The following is a 17,540-nucleotide window of genomic DNA, read 5'->3' on the forward strand; positions in this document are numbered from 1 at the left end:
AGTGAGCTGCTAACCCAGGTGCGAGCCTGAGTTGAAGCATTCCACAGTGCAAAGTCCCAATTTCCTAGTCCTAATTCCCAAGATTTACATCAATGAATTTGTTCCCACATGTTTGGAATTACAGTGGCCAAAATTGTAATATTGCACATTATTACAACACATATCATCCGTGCTCACAATAGTTATAAAGCTGAATGGAGAGATATCGCAATCTGTTCTGACCAGCTTCTTTGTGGCTTATGTGAAACCCCTTCAATGAGATAACAAAAAAACCTTTCCCAGCCTTCTGTACAGTTTTGTGTAGCTATCATAATTAGTTCAGTCCATATAGCTCTGCCAAGTTTGTAACTCAATAATTAAGTGATGCAACCTAAACAGAAATAGGAGCACAAACTTATTTAGACAGGTGCCCTACAGTACACACATCAGTCAACTAAGGCTTTGATATTCAGTCACTGAAAGAACACGCATTGGATCTTTCCTTTATTTCTGCAGATACAGTTTAAAAATGTCTTCAGTTTCTGAATTTAAGACACTTGGTGGTGGTCTCCCCTTTGCTGCCCTGAGATGTGACATAAAGGAAGGCAATCCAACAAAGAGGGAGTGTTTTACTGCTTGTTGGGAGGATCTGATAATCATAACAAAGACAGTGAACAGGTATAGGATGCTTTTCTTACGGGTTCTTGCAGTACAGATTTGCATTGTGAAGTGTTAACAAATTATATTTGATGCTGGATGACTGCAACTCCCAATATTGTATTTGAGAGAGAGGACATTTGGTGCTGGGGCAAGCTGCAGAAAATGTGAAAATTTATAGTCTAGATAGCATCGGTTACAAATGTGGCTCTTTAGCAAATTAGAGATGGAATTTTCCTGTATCATTTTGTGCTCTTTGTATATCACATTAGATTAAAAACACTTAAAGAAGTTAGAAGATAGACAGTTTGAGAAATTTTGAACACAACTAACATTTTTGTTTATTTTTGTTCTAAGCACATGAGTTGAACTGATTCATTTGTGGTTAATGCAGAAGTCATGTGGTTAGAAAAAAGAAATTAGGGTAGAAGTTGAGCAGAACTGGCAGTGGAGGGAGAAGTGTGGCAGGATGGGCCGTCTGCCTATCCCAAATCCCAGGGTCAGGGTAGTTTGAATATTTGAGATGGACACACATGTCTGTAATGGTGCAGGAATACACCCTGATTACACCGTGAGAGCACGCATGTGAGTCAATGATCCCTTGATGAAGTCAGTTGGTTACAACAGTTTACAAACTTGGTCAGAACTAATCCACCAGTGTCAGGGGTATTGGAAGCAGCAAAACATTCTGGAAATCAATAGCTTTATTTCCGTGTCATGGGCTTTTATGTTTGTTATGGCTTTCTTACACACCTCAAAATGAAAGCAGTTCCAATAATAGGGGTTCCTTGTTGTGACTTACTTCACAACTAGGCTGATAAAATATATTTAACTGTTTGTTCCAATTAAAGGTTTTGATTAAAGATTTTTGTGAAAGAGAATGATGATTGTGAATTAAATACCCCAAGTGCAGCAATATCATTTTTCTAAAAATCAATGAAATATTAAAGTACAATATGAATTCAAGTAGATTATAATGCTTTCAGCTGGGTGATTTATTTTCATTTGGAGATGTTTTGTTACACTTATGTTATTCCATTAATATTTTATGCTTGATTTAACAGAACTGCACTGACTGAAGATAATAGTACGAGAAAAGAGCACTATGACCAGAACCAACAGGTTACATTCATTGTGCAGAGTTCTCCTGATCAGAGGATGAGGATGGGCAGGCTTGGAGAGAAAGCATTAGAGTATCAGCTCCCGTATAAGAATGTCTTGCCAGTGCCAGTCTTTGTGCCATGTAAAATATCAGTAGTTGCCAAAGACTATCTCATGGCCGAGCATTCTCCGACTCTAGCAGAATTGAGGACCACAGAGAAATCTGAGAGGGTAATAAATACCAGGTGGTCATGTCCTGACAAACATCAAGGTTCAGAGATGAAGAAGGAGCTGTCTCAAATTGTACAGCCAGCAAGTGTGAACTTCAGGGCTTCAGCCCTTTTATCTCCTCCAAACATGTACTCACAGCCTGAAGCTGTTCACAGAAGTTGAATGTGGAGTAAGCTGGCACAAGTTCATCAGTTAGTTTTATGGCCTTATGATAAAATAGTTCAATGAAAAAGTTCTGCGACTTGGGGTATAAGGACATTTTTAGTTTTATTTCCATGGAGATTATTTCAATTTTGCCTGTTGTGATACTTCAGCTATCAGCAGCAGGTACCTTTTTAATCATTCTCATGTTCCCATAAACTACTCTCACAGTTTACATTTCTATCTCCATCATTTGTTATCCCTCAATATTTTTTTAAAAGTAGAAACAAAATCCAGGACCCTGTTTTCACCAATCAGAGCTGTCACTGTAAATTGAGCTTTCTGGCATATATGCACAACAGGTTCCAATGAGCTGATGACATTGGGAGCTGAAAAGATCAATGGCAAGATTGTAATCCTTAAATCTTTTTCCATTAAATGGATTACTTACCAGGTGACAACTCAGTAAAATATGTTAGCGTAATTTTCTTACTGGCTGTGTCCTCATAATACTCTTCCATTCTATCCTTATAATATTCATGAAGTACATCCTTAGAATAATCCACCACTCTATTTCCAGAAAAATCCAACTACTTTACCCTCAGAATAATCCACCATTCCATCATCAGAATAATCCACCACTCTATCCACAGATATAACCACCACGCTGTCCTCTGAATAATCCACCACTCTATCTACAGAATAAACACCACGCTGTCCTCTGAATAATCCACCACTCTATCTACAGAATAACCACCACGCTGTCCTCTGAATAATCCACCACTCTATCTACAGAATAACCACCACGCTGTCCTCTGAATAATCCACCACTCTATCTACAGAATAACCACCACGCTGTCCTCTGAATAATCCACCACTCTATCTACAGAATAACCACCACGCTGTCCTCTGAATAATCCACCACTCTATCTACAGAATAAACACCATGCTGTCCTCTGAATAATCCACCACTCTATCTACAGAATAACCACCACGCTGTCCTCTGAATAATCCACCACTCTATCTACAGAATAACCACCACGCTGTCCTCTGAATAATCCACCACTCTATCTACAGAATAACCACCATGCTGTCCTCTGAATAATCCACCACACTATCTACAGAATAACCACCATGCTGTCCTCTGAATAATCCACCACTCTATTCCCAGAAAAATCCAACTACTTTACCCTCAGAATAATCCACAATTCCATCATCAGAATAAACCACCACTCAATCCACAGAATAACCACCACGGTGTCCTCTGAATAAACCACCACGTTGTCCTCTGACTAATTCACCACTCTATCCACAGAATAATCCACCACTCTATCCACAGAATAATTCGCCACTCTATCCTCCAAATTATCCATCACTCTATCCTCTGAATAATCCACCACTCTGTCCTCAGAATAATCCACCACTCTGTCCTCAGAATAATCCACCACTCTATCCTCAGAATAATCCACCACTCTATCCTCAGAATAATCCACCACTCTATCCTCAGAATAATCCACCACTCTATCCTCAGAATAATCCACCACTCTATCCTCAGAATAATCCACCACTCTATCCACAGAATAATCCGCCACTCTATCCTCCAAATTATCCATCACTCTGTCCTCAGAATAATCCACCACTCTATCCTCAGAATAATCCACCACTCTATCCTCAGAATAATCCACCACTCTATCCACAGAATAATCCGCCACTCTATCCTCCAAATTATCCATCACTCTATCCACAGAATAATCCACCACTCTATCCTCAGAATAATCCGCCACTCTATCCTCCAAATTATCCATCACTCTATCCACAGAATAATCCACCACTCTATCCTCAGAATAATCCACCACTCTATCCACAGAATAATCCGCCACTCTATCCTCCAAATTATCCATCACTCTATCCTCAGAATAATCCACCACTCAATCCACAGAATAACCACCACGGTGTCCTCTGAATAAACCACCACGCTGTCCTCTGACTAATCCACCACTCTATCCACAGAATAATCCACCACTCTATCCACAGAATAATCCACCACTCTATCCACAGAATAATCCACCACTCTATCCTCAGAATAATCCACCACTCTATCCTCAGAATAATCCACCACTCTATCCTCAGAATAATCCGCCACTCTATCCTCAGAATAATCCGCCACTCTATCCTCAGAATAATCCGCCACTCTATCCTCAGAATAATCCGCCACTCTATCCTCCAAATTATCCATCACTCTATCCTCTGAATAATCCACCACTCTATCCTCAGAATAATCCACCACTCTGTCCTCAGAATAAACCACCACTCTATCCTCAGAATAATCCACCACTCTGTCCTCAGAATAATCCACCACTCTGTCCTCAGAATAATCCACCACTCTGTCCTCAGAATAATCCACCACTCTGTCCTCAGAATAATCCACCACTCTGTCCACAGAATAATCCGCCACTCTATCCACAGAATAATCCACCACTCTATCCTCCAAATTATCCATCACTCTATCCTCTGAATAATCCACCACTCTATCCACAGAATAATCCGCCACTCTATCCTCCAAATTATCCATCACTCTATCCTCTGAATAATCCACCACTCTATCCTCAGAATAATCCACCACTCTGTCCTCAGAATAATCCACCACTCTGTCCTCAGAATAATCCACCACTCTGTCCTCAGAATAATCCACCACTCTGTCCTCAGAATAATCCACCACTCTATCCTCAGAATAATCCACCACTCTATCCTCAGAATAATCCACCACTCTATCCTCAGAATAATCCACCACTCTATCCTCAGAATAATCCACCACTCTATCCTCAGAATATTCCACCACTCTATCCACAGAATAATCCGCCACTCTATCCTCCAAATTATCCATCACTCTGTCCTCAGAATAATCCACCACTCTGTCCTCAGAATAATCTGCCACTCTGTCCTCAGAATAATCTGCCACTCTGTCCTCTGAATAATCCACCACTCTGTCCTCAGAATAATCCACCACTCTGTCCTCAGAATAATCCGCCACTCTGTCCTCAGAATAATCCGCCACTCTGTCCTCAGAATAATCCGCCACTCTGTCCTCAGAATAATCTGCCACTCTGTCCTCAGAATAATCCATCACTCTGTCCTCAGAATAATCCATCACTCTGTCCTCAGAATAATCCACCACTCTGTCCTCAGAATAATCTGCCACTCTGTCCTCAGAATAATCCATCACTCTATCCTCAGAATAATCCACCACTCTATCCTCTGAATAATCCACCACTCTGTCCTCAGAATAATCCGCCACTCTGTCCTCAGAATAATCTGCCACTCTGTCCTCAGAATAATCCATCACTCTATCCTCTGAATAATCCACCACTCTATCCTCTGAATAATCCACCACTCTATCCACAGAATTATCCATCACTCTATCCTCAGAATAATCCACCACTCTGTCCTCAGAATAATCCACCACTCTGTCCTCAGAATAATCCACCACTCTGTCCTCAGAATAATCCACCACTCTGTCCTCAGAATAATCCACCACTCTATCCTCAGAATAATCCACCACTCTATCCTCAGAATAATCCACCACTCTGTCCTCAGAATAATCCACCACTCTGTCCTCAGAATAATCCACCACTCTGTCCTCAGAATAATCCACCACTCTGTCCTCAGAATAATCCACCACTCTGTCCTCAGAATAATCCACCACTCTGTCCTCAGAATAATCCACCACTCTGTCCTCAGAATAATCCACCACTCTGTCCTCAGAATAATCCACCACTCTGTCCTCAGAATAATCCACCACTCTATCCTCAGAATAATCCACCACTCTATCCTCAGAATAATCCACCACTCTATCCTCAGAATAATCCACCACTCTGTCCTCAGAATAATCCACCACTCTGTCCTCAGAATAATCCACCACTCTGTCCTCAGAATAATCCACCACTCTGTCCTCAGAATAATCCACCACTCTGTCCTCAGAATAATCCACCACTCTGTCCTCAGAATAATCCACCACTCTATCCTCCAAATTATCCATCACTCTATCCTCCGAATAATCCAACACTCTGTCCTCAGAATAATCCACCACTCTATCCTCAGAAAAATCCACCACTCTGTCCTCAGAATAATCCACCACTCTGTCCTCAGAATAATCCACCACTCTGTCCTCAGAATAATCCACCACTCTGTCCTCAGAATAATCCACCACTCTGTCCTCAGAATAATCCACCACTCTGTCCTCAGAATAATCCACCACTCTGTCCTCAGAATAATCCACCACTCTATCCTCAGAATAATCCACCACTCTGTCCTCAGAATAATCCACCACTCTGTCCTCAGAATAATCCACCACTCTGTCCTCAGAATAATACACCACTCTGTCCTCAGAATAATCCACCACTCTGTCCTCAGAATAATCCACCACTCTGTCCTCAGAATAATCCACCACTCTATCCTCAGAATAATCCACCACTCTGTCCTCAGAATAATCCGATACTCTATCCTCAGAATAATCCACCACTCTATCCTCAGAATAATCCACCACTCTATCCTCAGAATAATCCACCACTCTGTCCTCAGAATAATCCACCACTCTATCCTCAGAATAATCCACCACTCTGTCCTCAGAATAATCCACCACTCTATCCTCAGAATAATCCACCACTCTGTCCTCAGAATAATCCACCACTCTGTCCTCAGAATAATCCACCACTCTGTCCTCAGAATAATCCACCACTCTATCCTCAGAATAATCCATCACTCTGTCCTCAGAATAATCCACCACTCTATCCTCAGAATAATCCACCACTCTGTCCTCAGAATAATCCATCACTCTGTCCTCAGAATAATCCACCACTCTATCCTCAGAATAATCCATCACTCTGTCCTCAGAATAATCCACCACTCTATCCTCCAAATTATCCATCACTCTATCCTCTGAATAATCCACCACTCTGTCCTCAGGATAATCCACCACTCTGTCCTCAGAATAATCCACCACTCTATCCTCAGAATAATCCATCACTCTGTCCTCAGAATAATCCACCACTCTATCCTCTAAATTATCCATCACTCTATCCTCTGAATAATCCACCACTCTGTCCTCAGAATAATCCACCACTCAATCCACAGAATAATCTGCCACTCTATCCACAGAATAATCCACCACTCTGTCCTCAGAATAATCCACCACTCTATCCACAGAATAATCCACCACTCTGTCCTCTGAATAATCCACCACTCTATCCACAGAATAATCCGCCACTCTATCCTCCAAATTATCCATCACTCTATCCTCTGAATAATCCACCACTCTGTCCTCAGAATAATCCACCACTCACTCCACAGAATAATCTGCCACTCTATCCACAGAATAATCCACCACTCTATCCTCAGAATAATCCGCCACTCTATCCTCCAAATTATCCAACACTCTATCCTCCGAATAATCCGCCACTCTGTCCTCCGAATAATCCACCACTCTGTCCTCAGCATAATCCACCACTCTGTCCTCAGAATAACCTAACTTCATAATACTCCTCCATTATATAATAATTCTTCACCATTATAACCTTGCAATATTCCTTCATTATATTTTCATAATACTTCTCCATTACATCTTTGTCATATACAATCATATCTTGTGATCATTTCCTTCTCTCCTGCACTATACATATTTATTTGCCAGTGCCTATGCCTGCCAGACCTTTCTTCTGCTCCTGGAATACAGTGCCCCACTGCCCCCACCATAACTTATCACTGCCTTCTCAACCTCCTTCCTCTCACCGTCCACCCACATTCTCCTTGGCATCTCTTCCAATCTGTTCAACAAATACCTTGTCTCTCCAACAAATGCTCTTAACCCAGTAAATCCAGGATGATTCTCTCCCAGCACGAACAGCAATAGGTTGAAGTGCAAAAGATATACGTACAGTCTGACTATCCATTAACAGCAATTTATTCAACCTGAAATTCTGCATTTAGAAATAAGGTGTACAGCTAATATTAATGCAGCCCAGCCTCTGGATTGACTGCTTACTCAGCCCCAGCAAATTACCCATGTTGGGGCTATCAGATATGTTTTTTGAAATGTTGAGTTACTACCAATATAAATGCTGCAAATTTCAGTTTTGATCATTGCTTCTGTTTATAACATGTGATTTGGTTTGTCGTGTATTAAATAAAGGCACAATGAAACAAAGAATAGGGTTGGGAGCTTACTTGCAGTTAATAAATAACAGGTGATAGTGTTTTATGAAGCATGTTCAGCCAACTACCTTTGCATTCTCGTTGTTCCAGAAAGAATGAATCATAGCTGGATTTTGATCTTTATCGTGAAACCGGAGATACATCATGTTTTAAAAAATAATACCATATTCCAAATGTTCCACTGGCAGGAGTGTTGATATCAAGAGGACAAGGATTTAAGATAATTGGGAAAATCACCAGAGACAAGATGAGGAGTTTTTTGTTGTAATCTAGAATGCACTGCACTTTTTGAAAGAATGGTTGAAGCAGATTCAAAGATGAATTTCAAAAGGGAATTGGATAGATACTTGAAAAGAAAAAATTTACAAGGCTATGGGGAAAGAGCAGGGGAGTGGGAGTAATTGAATTACTCTTTCAAAGAGCTGGCACCGACACAATGGGACAAATGGCTTCCTCCTGTTCTGTATTGCAGTGGTGACATTGTCCAAACAATAAACTGGTTATTAAAGTCAAATTAAATCGATGATATAATGCTGCTATGTTTTTGAACAAAGTCTCATAAATGGAGAATGTAAACAAATAGATGATCTTGTATTAGACTCAAATACCTCTGTGGCCTTGCCTCTCCCTACCTCTGTAACCTGCTGCAGCCCATTTGAAAACTCTGTGTTCTTCCAACTCTGGCCTTTCTTGCTTTCCTTACTCCATTCGGCCCACCTTTGACATCCATACCTTCAGCCATCTAAGACCTAGACCTGGAACTCTCTCCCTAAACCTCTCCACTTCTCCTGCTTTGAGACTGCCATCAAAATCTACTTCTTCGACCATGCTTTTAGTCATCCTCCCCCGCCAACCCCCGGTATCTCCTTCTGTGTCTTGGGGGTGAATTTTGAGGTCCTGATATGGGCACCAATGAGGCGGGCAAGGTGTGTAAATTCGTGCTGCCGGCTGGCGTGCCAGTTTGCTGGCTCCATCCCGCCCCCGGACCATTTTCCCTGAGGTGGGATGGGGGTGGGGGTGGGGATGGCAGGCTACCTGCCCTCAAGTGGCAGCTAGCCAGTTCAGCTAGTTAAAGGCCTATTGAAACCTATTGTTGGAGACTGAGTGGAAATTTTCCAGTCAGCCTCCAGGTTCCCATAGGCATTGGGGAACAGCGTAGCTGTCTGGGGGGCGAGCGGGGGTGGGGGGGGGGGGGCAGTGGCTTCCTAGTGACAGACTGGGGGACAAGCACTCCAGGCAGGCTGAGAGGGCATCCCAGCCTGCCTGGTTTCAGCTGCAGCCACAGAGTGCCATTGTGGAGGGATTTCCCCTCCACAATGGTGGCTCGGGCTGCTGAAGATATTTTTTAGGTTAAGTTAAAAATGTTAGAAAAAGGGCACCTTCATCTTGGGGCACCACCTCTCTCACTTTCTTAAAAATGCAGCCTGCTGCTTCTTCCGAGCTGGAGGGCTTCCTCTTGTTCCTCAAGCTTCAAGAGCCTGCCGTGTGGCCATTAATTGGCCAATTTGGGGAAAATCACAGCTGGGTCACTGATCCCTATTTGATCCTGATGGCAGAGTCCAGAAGTCCACAAAGAACTCCTGCCCTTGGAGTCTATTTCTATCTTATTATACTCACATGAAGCATCTTGGGATGTTTTCCTATGTTAAGGACGCTATATAAATGAAAATTGTTAAGTGGTGGTAAGCAGGGTTGTACCATGCAAAAGTTCATCTCAGCCTTGCAAAAGTAGGAAGTATAGAGGTGGTGGTGGGGCAGGGGGAAGTGGGAGAGAAAGGTGGGGTGCACGTCTTCATTGCCACAAAACAACCTTAATGTGCTTTACACACAGTACTGTGATAAGCTAACACTGCCCCTCACATATTTTTTTTTCTCTCTATCTCTTTGGAAAATATTCTAAACAGGAAAATTAAGTTTCCAGTCCTGTCGAAACTAAATCCACAACTCTGTTGTAGCTTTGGTCACTTCCCTCCATAATTATGAATGCTTCTAAATCTGCAATTTCGTTTTGAATGCTTTGTGTACTCATACACATCCCACTCAATTCTGAATTATTCTTTAGAATGTTGACCACTATTTTCCATTTGATGTAAGCCTTGCATTTGTATCTGTGACCCAGTATTGGTGAAGGTGGAAGAGATGTCAAAGTTTCCTTTGATTATTTGCATTCTATTACAACAGTGATCACACTTTAAAAATATTTCATTGGCTGTCAAACACTTTGAAATGCCCTGAGGTCATGAAAGGTGCAACATAAATGCAAAGTTCTTTCCTTCATTCTCTTGCAGACTGACTGGGATTTAGTAAAGCCAAAAAGAACAGTCACAATAATGAAAAGTACATTTGGCACATTTGGGTGATTTAACATCAAATCACTATCAAAATGGACCATACTTGTACATTATTGTCTGGTCAACTGAAATAAATATTATGCTTGAAAAATATTTGATGCATGCATTTTAGCATCAATATATTCCGTACTAAGGATGCTCTTTTTATATTGGGTATAGAGTCGCACAAATTTAAAAGTAGATGGCCAACATAGTAGTTGCGCAATTTACATTTCAATATAAAATATGCAAATTCTACATGCAGCAAGACTTTGAACAGAAAATTACCAGTTATTGTGAACCTTTTTTGAAACAAATCTGAACAATTCAAGGCATATCATGCAGTTCCCTAATACCATTCTCTCTCACTTCATAAGAAGCGCCTCCCTTCAAATGATGTTCACGAAGGACTGCAATGAGAGGTCTGATTCTGAAAACATGATATTGTATACAGTGAATGAAGCAGCATTTGAAGTTAGCATAAAATTATTTGATTCCATGACAGCACAAGAAGCTTCATTCCTGTCTGAACTCCAATGCTGATAAAGGGATTCTCCTTATTGTGCGGCTCAATGTACATATGGGGAAAAAGTATTTGTTTTAAAATATTTCTAGGAACAGCAGGCCATTCAGCACCTCGAGCCTGCTCCATCATTCAGTTAGATCATGGCTGATTTGCATCTTAACTCCATTTACCCACCTTAGTTCCATATCCTTTAATACCCTTACCTAACAAAAATCTATCAATTTCAGTTTTGAAATTTTCAATTGACTTAAGTGCAGCAATGTTTTTGGGAGAGGGTTCCAGATTTCCAATACACTTTGTGTAAAGAAGTGCTCTGTGACAACACCTGAGTGGCCTAGCTCTATTTTAAGGTTATTCCCCACACTCTGAAATTCCTGACCGGCGGAAATAGTTTTTAGCTACTGTATCAAATCCTTTATCATCTTAAACTTTAATTAATCTATTAACTTATTATTAATTGCCCTATTAATCTTCTATATTCAAGGAAATACAAGCCTAGTATATGCAATGTGTCCTCATAATTTAACTCTTATAGCTCCGATATCATTCTAGTGAATCTGTGCTGCACATACAATGACAAGAGGTGCGGTGCCCAAAACTGAATGCAGTATTCCAGATGTGAATCCAAGTGAGATTCCCTGGAAGAGGAAATCTCACTCCACTTTGTTTTGGAATTGGTCCAGGCCTTAACACCCAAGCTTAGTGCTGGTGCAGAACTGAAATCACTTCATACCGATATTAAGCTTATAGTGTAAATACTGGCTGATACTGTGAGGCTGATGCTAAAGAGCAAGGCAGACAACATGATTTCTAGACATTTCTCGCCATTGTTCTGCAAAACAATGGTCTGTACCATGATGTTTAATCTGGTTCAGAAACAGAAAATAATTAACAAACTGATACTTTGCTTGTGAATGGATCTAGATGTTGCCTTGAACTTATGTACTTCAATTCTTCTAGGCTAGGACACTTGGCTCTTTTTCAGTCACTTCTATGTTATGCTTGCTTGCTATTTTGCAAGTGACAAACTCACTCAAACACTGCGTCTGCACCAATCTCAGAGCAGCAGCTCACTGCAGAGTTAATAACCTCTTTGTCATTATCAAGAAACAAGCAAATGTTCTATAGTCAGATCATGGCTGGCCTTCCTGCTTATCAATGAAATGGCTCTTCCCGTTAACAGAATAAGAAAGCAAGGAGAACTTGCATTTCAACAGCACCTTTCATGACCTCAGGATGTCCTAAAGCACTTTACAATCAATTAAATACTTTTGAAGTTTAACCACTGTTGAAAAGTAGGAAACACAGCAGCCAGTTTGCACACAGTAAGGTCCCACAAACAGCAATAAGATAATGACCAGATAATCTGTTTTAGTGATGTTGATTGAAGGATAAATATTTGCCAGGCATTGGGGAGAATTCCCCTGCTCTTAGATCACAAGAAATAGGAACAGCAGTAGGCCATACCATCCCTCAAGCCTGCTCTGCCATTCAATAATTTCATGGCTGATCTGATCTTGGCCTCAACTCCACTTTCCTGCCTGCCCCCATAATCCTTGACTCCCCTATAGTTCAAGAATTTATCTATCTCAGCCTTGATAATATTCTGTGACTCAGGGGTAGAGAATTCCAAATATTCATGATCCTCTGAGAGAAGAAGTTCCTCCTCATCTCCATCTTAAATGGGAGAAACCTTATTCTGAAACTATTCCCCTAGTGCTAGTTTCCCATACTAGGGAAACACCCTCTCAGCATCTACCCTGTCAAGCCTCCTCAGAATCTTATGTTTCAGTAAGATCACCTCCCATTCTTCTAAACTCCAATGAGTAAAGGCCCAACCTGCTCAACCTAGCCTTATAAGAAAACCCAGTCATCCCATGAAGGAACCTAGTGAACCTTCTCTGAACATCTTTCAGTGCAAGTATATCCCCGTCCTGAAATAAGGAGACCCAAACTGTATGTAGTACATGAAACGTTTACATCCACCTGACAGGACAGGCGGGGCCTCAGATTAATGTCTTATCCAAAATATACAGCAGTAACAAATCACAGGGAGACATTTGCTCAGATTGTAAAACCTTTATTCAACAGATATTCAATATAACAGTAATGGATTAAGTGCCACTTTCCTTTTAAACCAGCAGATCTACCACATGCAATGCAACAACTACAGGATTAATCAAAATAAAGCTTGAATCCATGGATCTCTCATTCACTCTCACTGGAAAGTATATCTCTAACACCTCCAGCTGGAGAAACAAAGTTGAAATGAATCCTAAAGCTAACACTTTTCAAATGCACCCGCAGCACCCCACTCCCCAGGGACCGCTGGGATTAGTCTTCTTTCAAATCTCCTACAATCTCAATGGCACCCAGTATTAACTCTTCAAACTATTATGTACCCAGCAGTTAACAGGATTAATAAGAGTTTGGCCCTCATTTTACTTGCACTCTATTTTTGCATCACTTTATAGAAAAATAAGTTTACTTCTGACATCATTACAATACTCATCAATGTGAAGGCCACATCAGGGATGTGGGCATCGCTGGCCAGGCCAGCATTTATTGCCCATCCCTAACTGCCCTTGAGAAGGTGGTGGTGAGCTGCCTTCTTGAACCACTGCAGTCCATTTGGGGTAGGTATACCCACAGTGCTGTTAGGAAGGGAGTTCCAGGATTTTGACCCAGCGACAATGAAGGAATGGCGATATAGTTCCAAGCCAGGATGGTGTGTGACTTGGAGGGGAACTTGCAGGTGGTGGTGTTCCCATGCATTTGCTGCCCTTGTCCTTCTAGTTGGCAGAGGTCGCAGGTTTGGAAGGTGCTGTCTAAGGAGCCTTAGTGCATTGCTGCAGTGCATCTTGTAGATGATGCACACTGCTACCACTGTGCGTCGGTGGTGGAGCGAGTGAATATTCGTAGACGGGGTGCCAATCAAGCAGGCTGCTTTGTCCTGGATGGTATCGAGCTTCTTGAGTGTTGTTGGAGCTGCACCCATCCAGGCAAGTGGAGAGTATTCCATCACACTCCTGACTTGTGCCTTGTAGATGGTGGACAGGCTTTGGGGAGTCAGGAGGTGAGTTACTTGCCTCAGGATTCCTAGCCTCTGACCTGTTCTTGTAGCCATGGTATTTATATGGCTACTCCAGTTCAGTTTCTGGTCAATGGTAGCTCCTAGGATGTTGATAGTGGGGGATTCAGTGATGGCAATGCTGTTGAATGTCAAGGGGAGATGGTTAGATTCTCTCTTGTTGGAGATGGTCATTGCCTGGCACTTGTTGGGGCGCGAATGTTGCCACTTATCAGCCCAAGCCTGGATATTGTCCAAGTCTTGCTGCATTTCTACACAGACTGCTTCAGTATTTGAGGACTCACGAATGGTGCTGAAAATTGTGTAATCATCAGCAAATATCCCCACTTCTGACCCGATGATTGAAGGTAGGTCATTGATGAAGCAGCTGAAGATGGTTGGTCCTAGGACACTATCTTGAGGAACTCCTGCAGTGATGTCCTGGAGCTCAAATGATTGACCTCTACAACCACAACCATCTTCCTTTGCGCTAGGTATGATTCCAGCCAGCGGAGGGTTTTCTCCCTGATTCCCATTGACCTCAGTTTTGCTAGGACTCCTTGATGCCATACTCGGTCAAATGCTGCCTTGATGTCAAGGGCAGTCACTCTCACCTCACCTCTTGAGTTCATGCAGATAGCCCATGTTGTAGCTTCACCAGGTTGACACCTCATTTTGAGGTATGCTTGGTGCTGCTCCTGGCATGCCCTCCTGCAGTCTTCATTGAACTAGGGTTGGTCTCCTGGCTTGATAGTAATGGTAGAGTGGGGGATATGCCGGGCCATGAGGTTACAGATTGTGGTGGAGTACAATTCTGCTGCTGCTGATGGCCCACAGCGCCTCATGGATGCCCAGTTTTGCATTGCTAGATCTGTTCGAAATCTATCCCATTTAGCATGGTGGTAGTGCCACACAACACGATGGACGGTATCCTCAATGTGAAGGCGGGACTTCGTCTCCACAAGGACTGTGCGGTGGTCACTCCTACCAATACAGTCATGGACAGAAGCATCTGCGGCAGGCAGATTGGTGAGGACAAGATCAAGTATATTTTTCCCTCTTGCTGGTTCCCTCACCACCAGCCACAGACCCAGTCTAGCAGCTATGTCCTTTAGGACTCGGCCAGCTCGGTCAGTAGTGGTGCTACCGAGCTACTCTTGGTGATGGACATTGACGTCCCCCACCCAGAGTATATTTTGTGCCCTTGCCACCCTCAGTGCTTCCTCCAAGGTGTGTTTAACATGGAGGAGTAATGAGTCATCAGCTTAGGGAGGGTGGTAGGTGGTAATCAGGAGGGGGATAAATTGTCCATGTTTGACCTGATGCCATAAGACTTCATGGGGTCCGAAGTCGATGTTGAGGACTCCCAGGGCAACTCCCTCCCTACTGTATACCACTGTGTCACCACCTCTGGTGTGTCTGTCCTGCCAGTGGGACAAGACATACCCGGGGATTGTGACGGCAGTTTCTGGGACATTGTCTGTAAGGTATGATTTCGTGAGTATGACTATTTTCGGCTGTTGCTTGACTAGTCTGTGGGACAGCTCTCCCAACTTTGGCACAAGCTCCCAGATGTTTGTAAGGAGGACTTTGCAGGGTCGAAAGGGCTGGGTTTGCCATTGTTGTTTCCGGTGCCTAGGTCGATGCCGGGTGGTCCGTCTGATTTCATTCCTTTTTATTGACTTTGTAGCGGTTATGTACAACTGAGTGGCTTGCTACGCCATTTCAGAGGGCATGTAAGAGTTAACCACATTGCTGTGGGTCTGGAGTCACATGTAGGCCAGACCAGGTTGGGACAGCAGATTTCCTTCCCTAAAGGACATTAGTGAACTAGATGGGTTTTTACAACAATCGACAATGGTTTCATGGCCATCATTAGACTAGCTTTTAATTCCAGATTTATTAATTAAATTCAAATTCCACCTTCTGCTGTGGGATTCGAACCCACGTCCCCAGAGAAATACCCTGGGTCTCTGAGCTACTATTGCAGTGATAATACCACGACGCCACTGCCTACCCTACTTATGAGTTCTGAAGAAGGGTCACGGACCTGAAACGTTAACTGTGCTTCTCTCTCCACAGATGCTGCCAGATCTGCTATTTCCAGCATTTCTTGTGGTTATTTCAGATTTCCAGCATCCGCAGTGTTTTGCTTTTATAATAGCGAATGGGAATCCATTTCACTGCTCCTTTGGGATTGGGAATGCCCAAAGCACATGACTCAGTTTGCAGGAGCTCCTTTACAGCTAACCGCATCTTTCTGATCTTAACTTGGACTAGCAGTGCAAGAGGAAACCCTTCATTCAGAGAATATGGGTATGGCTGGCTAAGCCCACCCTTAGTTGCCCTTAGGTGGTGGCCCTTCTTGAACTGTTGCAGTTCTTGTGGCAAATGTACTCCTGCAATTGCACAATTGGTTGTGGGTCAGCATTCATAACAACATGGGTCTCCGTGGGTTCTCTATACCTAGTGCTGTGAGAAAGTAGACAGTTACCAAGCTATTGGGCCTACTTTCATCCCCTCCAGAAGCTCCACACCTCTATATATCAAGTTTCATTAATTTATATTGTGGAACACTATTCCTTTGGTTCCTCTTAGTAATACAGTTCCTGTTGGACCTTCTTCACACAAAAAAAATATAAAACATTGGTTAAGGAAATTCAAAATGGCCTGTAGAATGGGCATCCAAATGGAAGGCTTAGAAAACTCTGGCAGCTCCTACTACTTAGCAATCTGACCTGCACATCCCACTTACCCCAGTCCTATTTGCATTTATGTTTCTTACTTTCTGCTTTGTCCTTTTTGAATTTTTGGGGCCTGGAAGTTTGAAAAGGTTTGTTTTTAGCACTGTTACCTCATTGGTGATAAATACTAAATTAGAATACAAGATTTCTTAGTAAATTTGTATTTCAAGTTGCCAATACTAACGGGAAAATGAATTTAAACATCATAGATGACTTCAAGGCTCTATGGTACGAACATATGTAGGGCATGCAGATAAAAGCTTGGACACCACATACCCACGTGACTCATTAAGGACTTGTGCAGCTCCTGACCTTGATTGATTGTTTGAGCTTGGAATTCTTTCCCGGACACTTACAGCATACTGTCCATCTTCGGATCTACTTAGCTGTGTGTGCAAGTGTTTCCAAGTATGAATTTCATAAAAAGCAAGTTGAGAAGCCAATTGGGCTAACACAAGTTCAGTGGCCTAGTAGGTGAAGGGATGGCCTAATGTTACATTAAGCCACACACACACACTAGATGGCCCACCCAGAGTTCGATTCTCAGTTTGTGA

General features: G+C 42.5%; 1 protein-coding gene across 1 annotated transcript; it reads left to right on the forward strand.

Annotated features, from left to right (window-relative positions):
* The first annotated feature begins 1,159 nt into the window (after positions 1-1,159).
* On the forward strand, positions 1,160-2,130 carry LOC137366483 (telethonin-like). The gene is made up of 2 exons (XM_068028297.1): positions 1,160-1,221; positions 1,701-2,130. Exons 1-2 carry the CDS (start codon positions 1,160-1,162, stop codon positions 2,128-2,130), a joined length of 492 nt encoding a protein of 163 aa, XP_067884398.1.
* Positions 2,131-17,540: the final 15,410 nt, after the last annotated feature.

Source organism: Heterodontus francisci, unplaced genomic scaffold (genome assembly GCF_036365525.1).
Source record: "Heterodontus francisci isolate sHetFra1 unplaced genomic scaffold, sHetFra1.hap1 HAP1_SCAFFOLD_1561, whole genome shotgun sequence".
Classification (NCBI taxonomy): Eukaryota; Metazoa; Chordata; class Chondrichthyes; order Heterodontiformes; family Heterodontidae; genus Heterodontus; species Heterodontus francisci.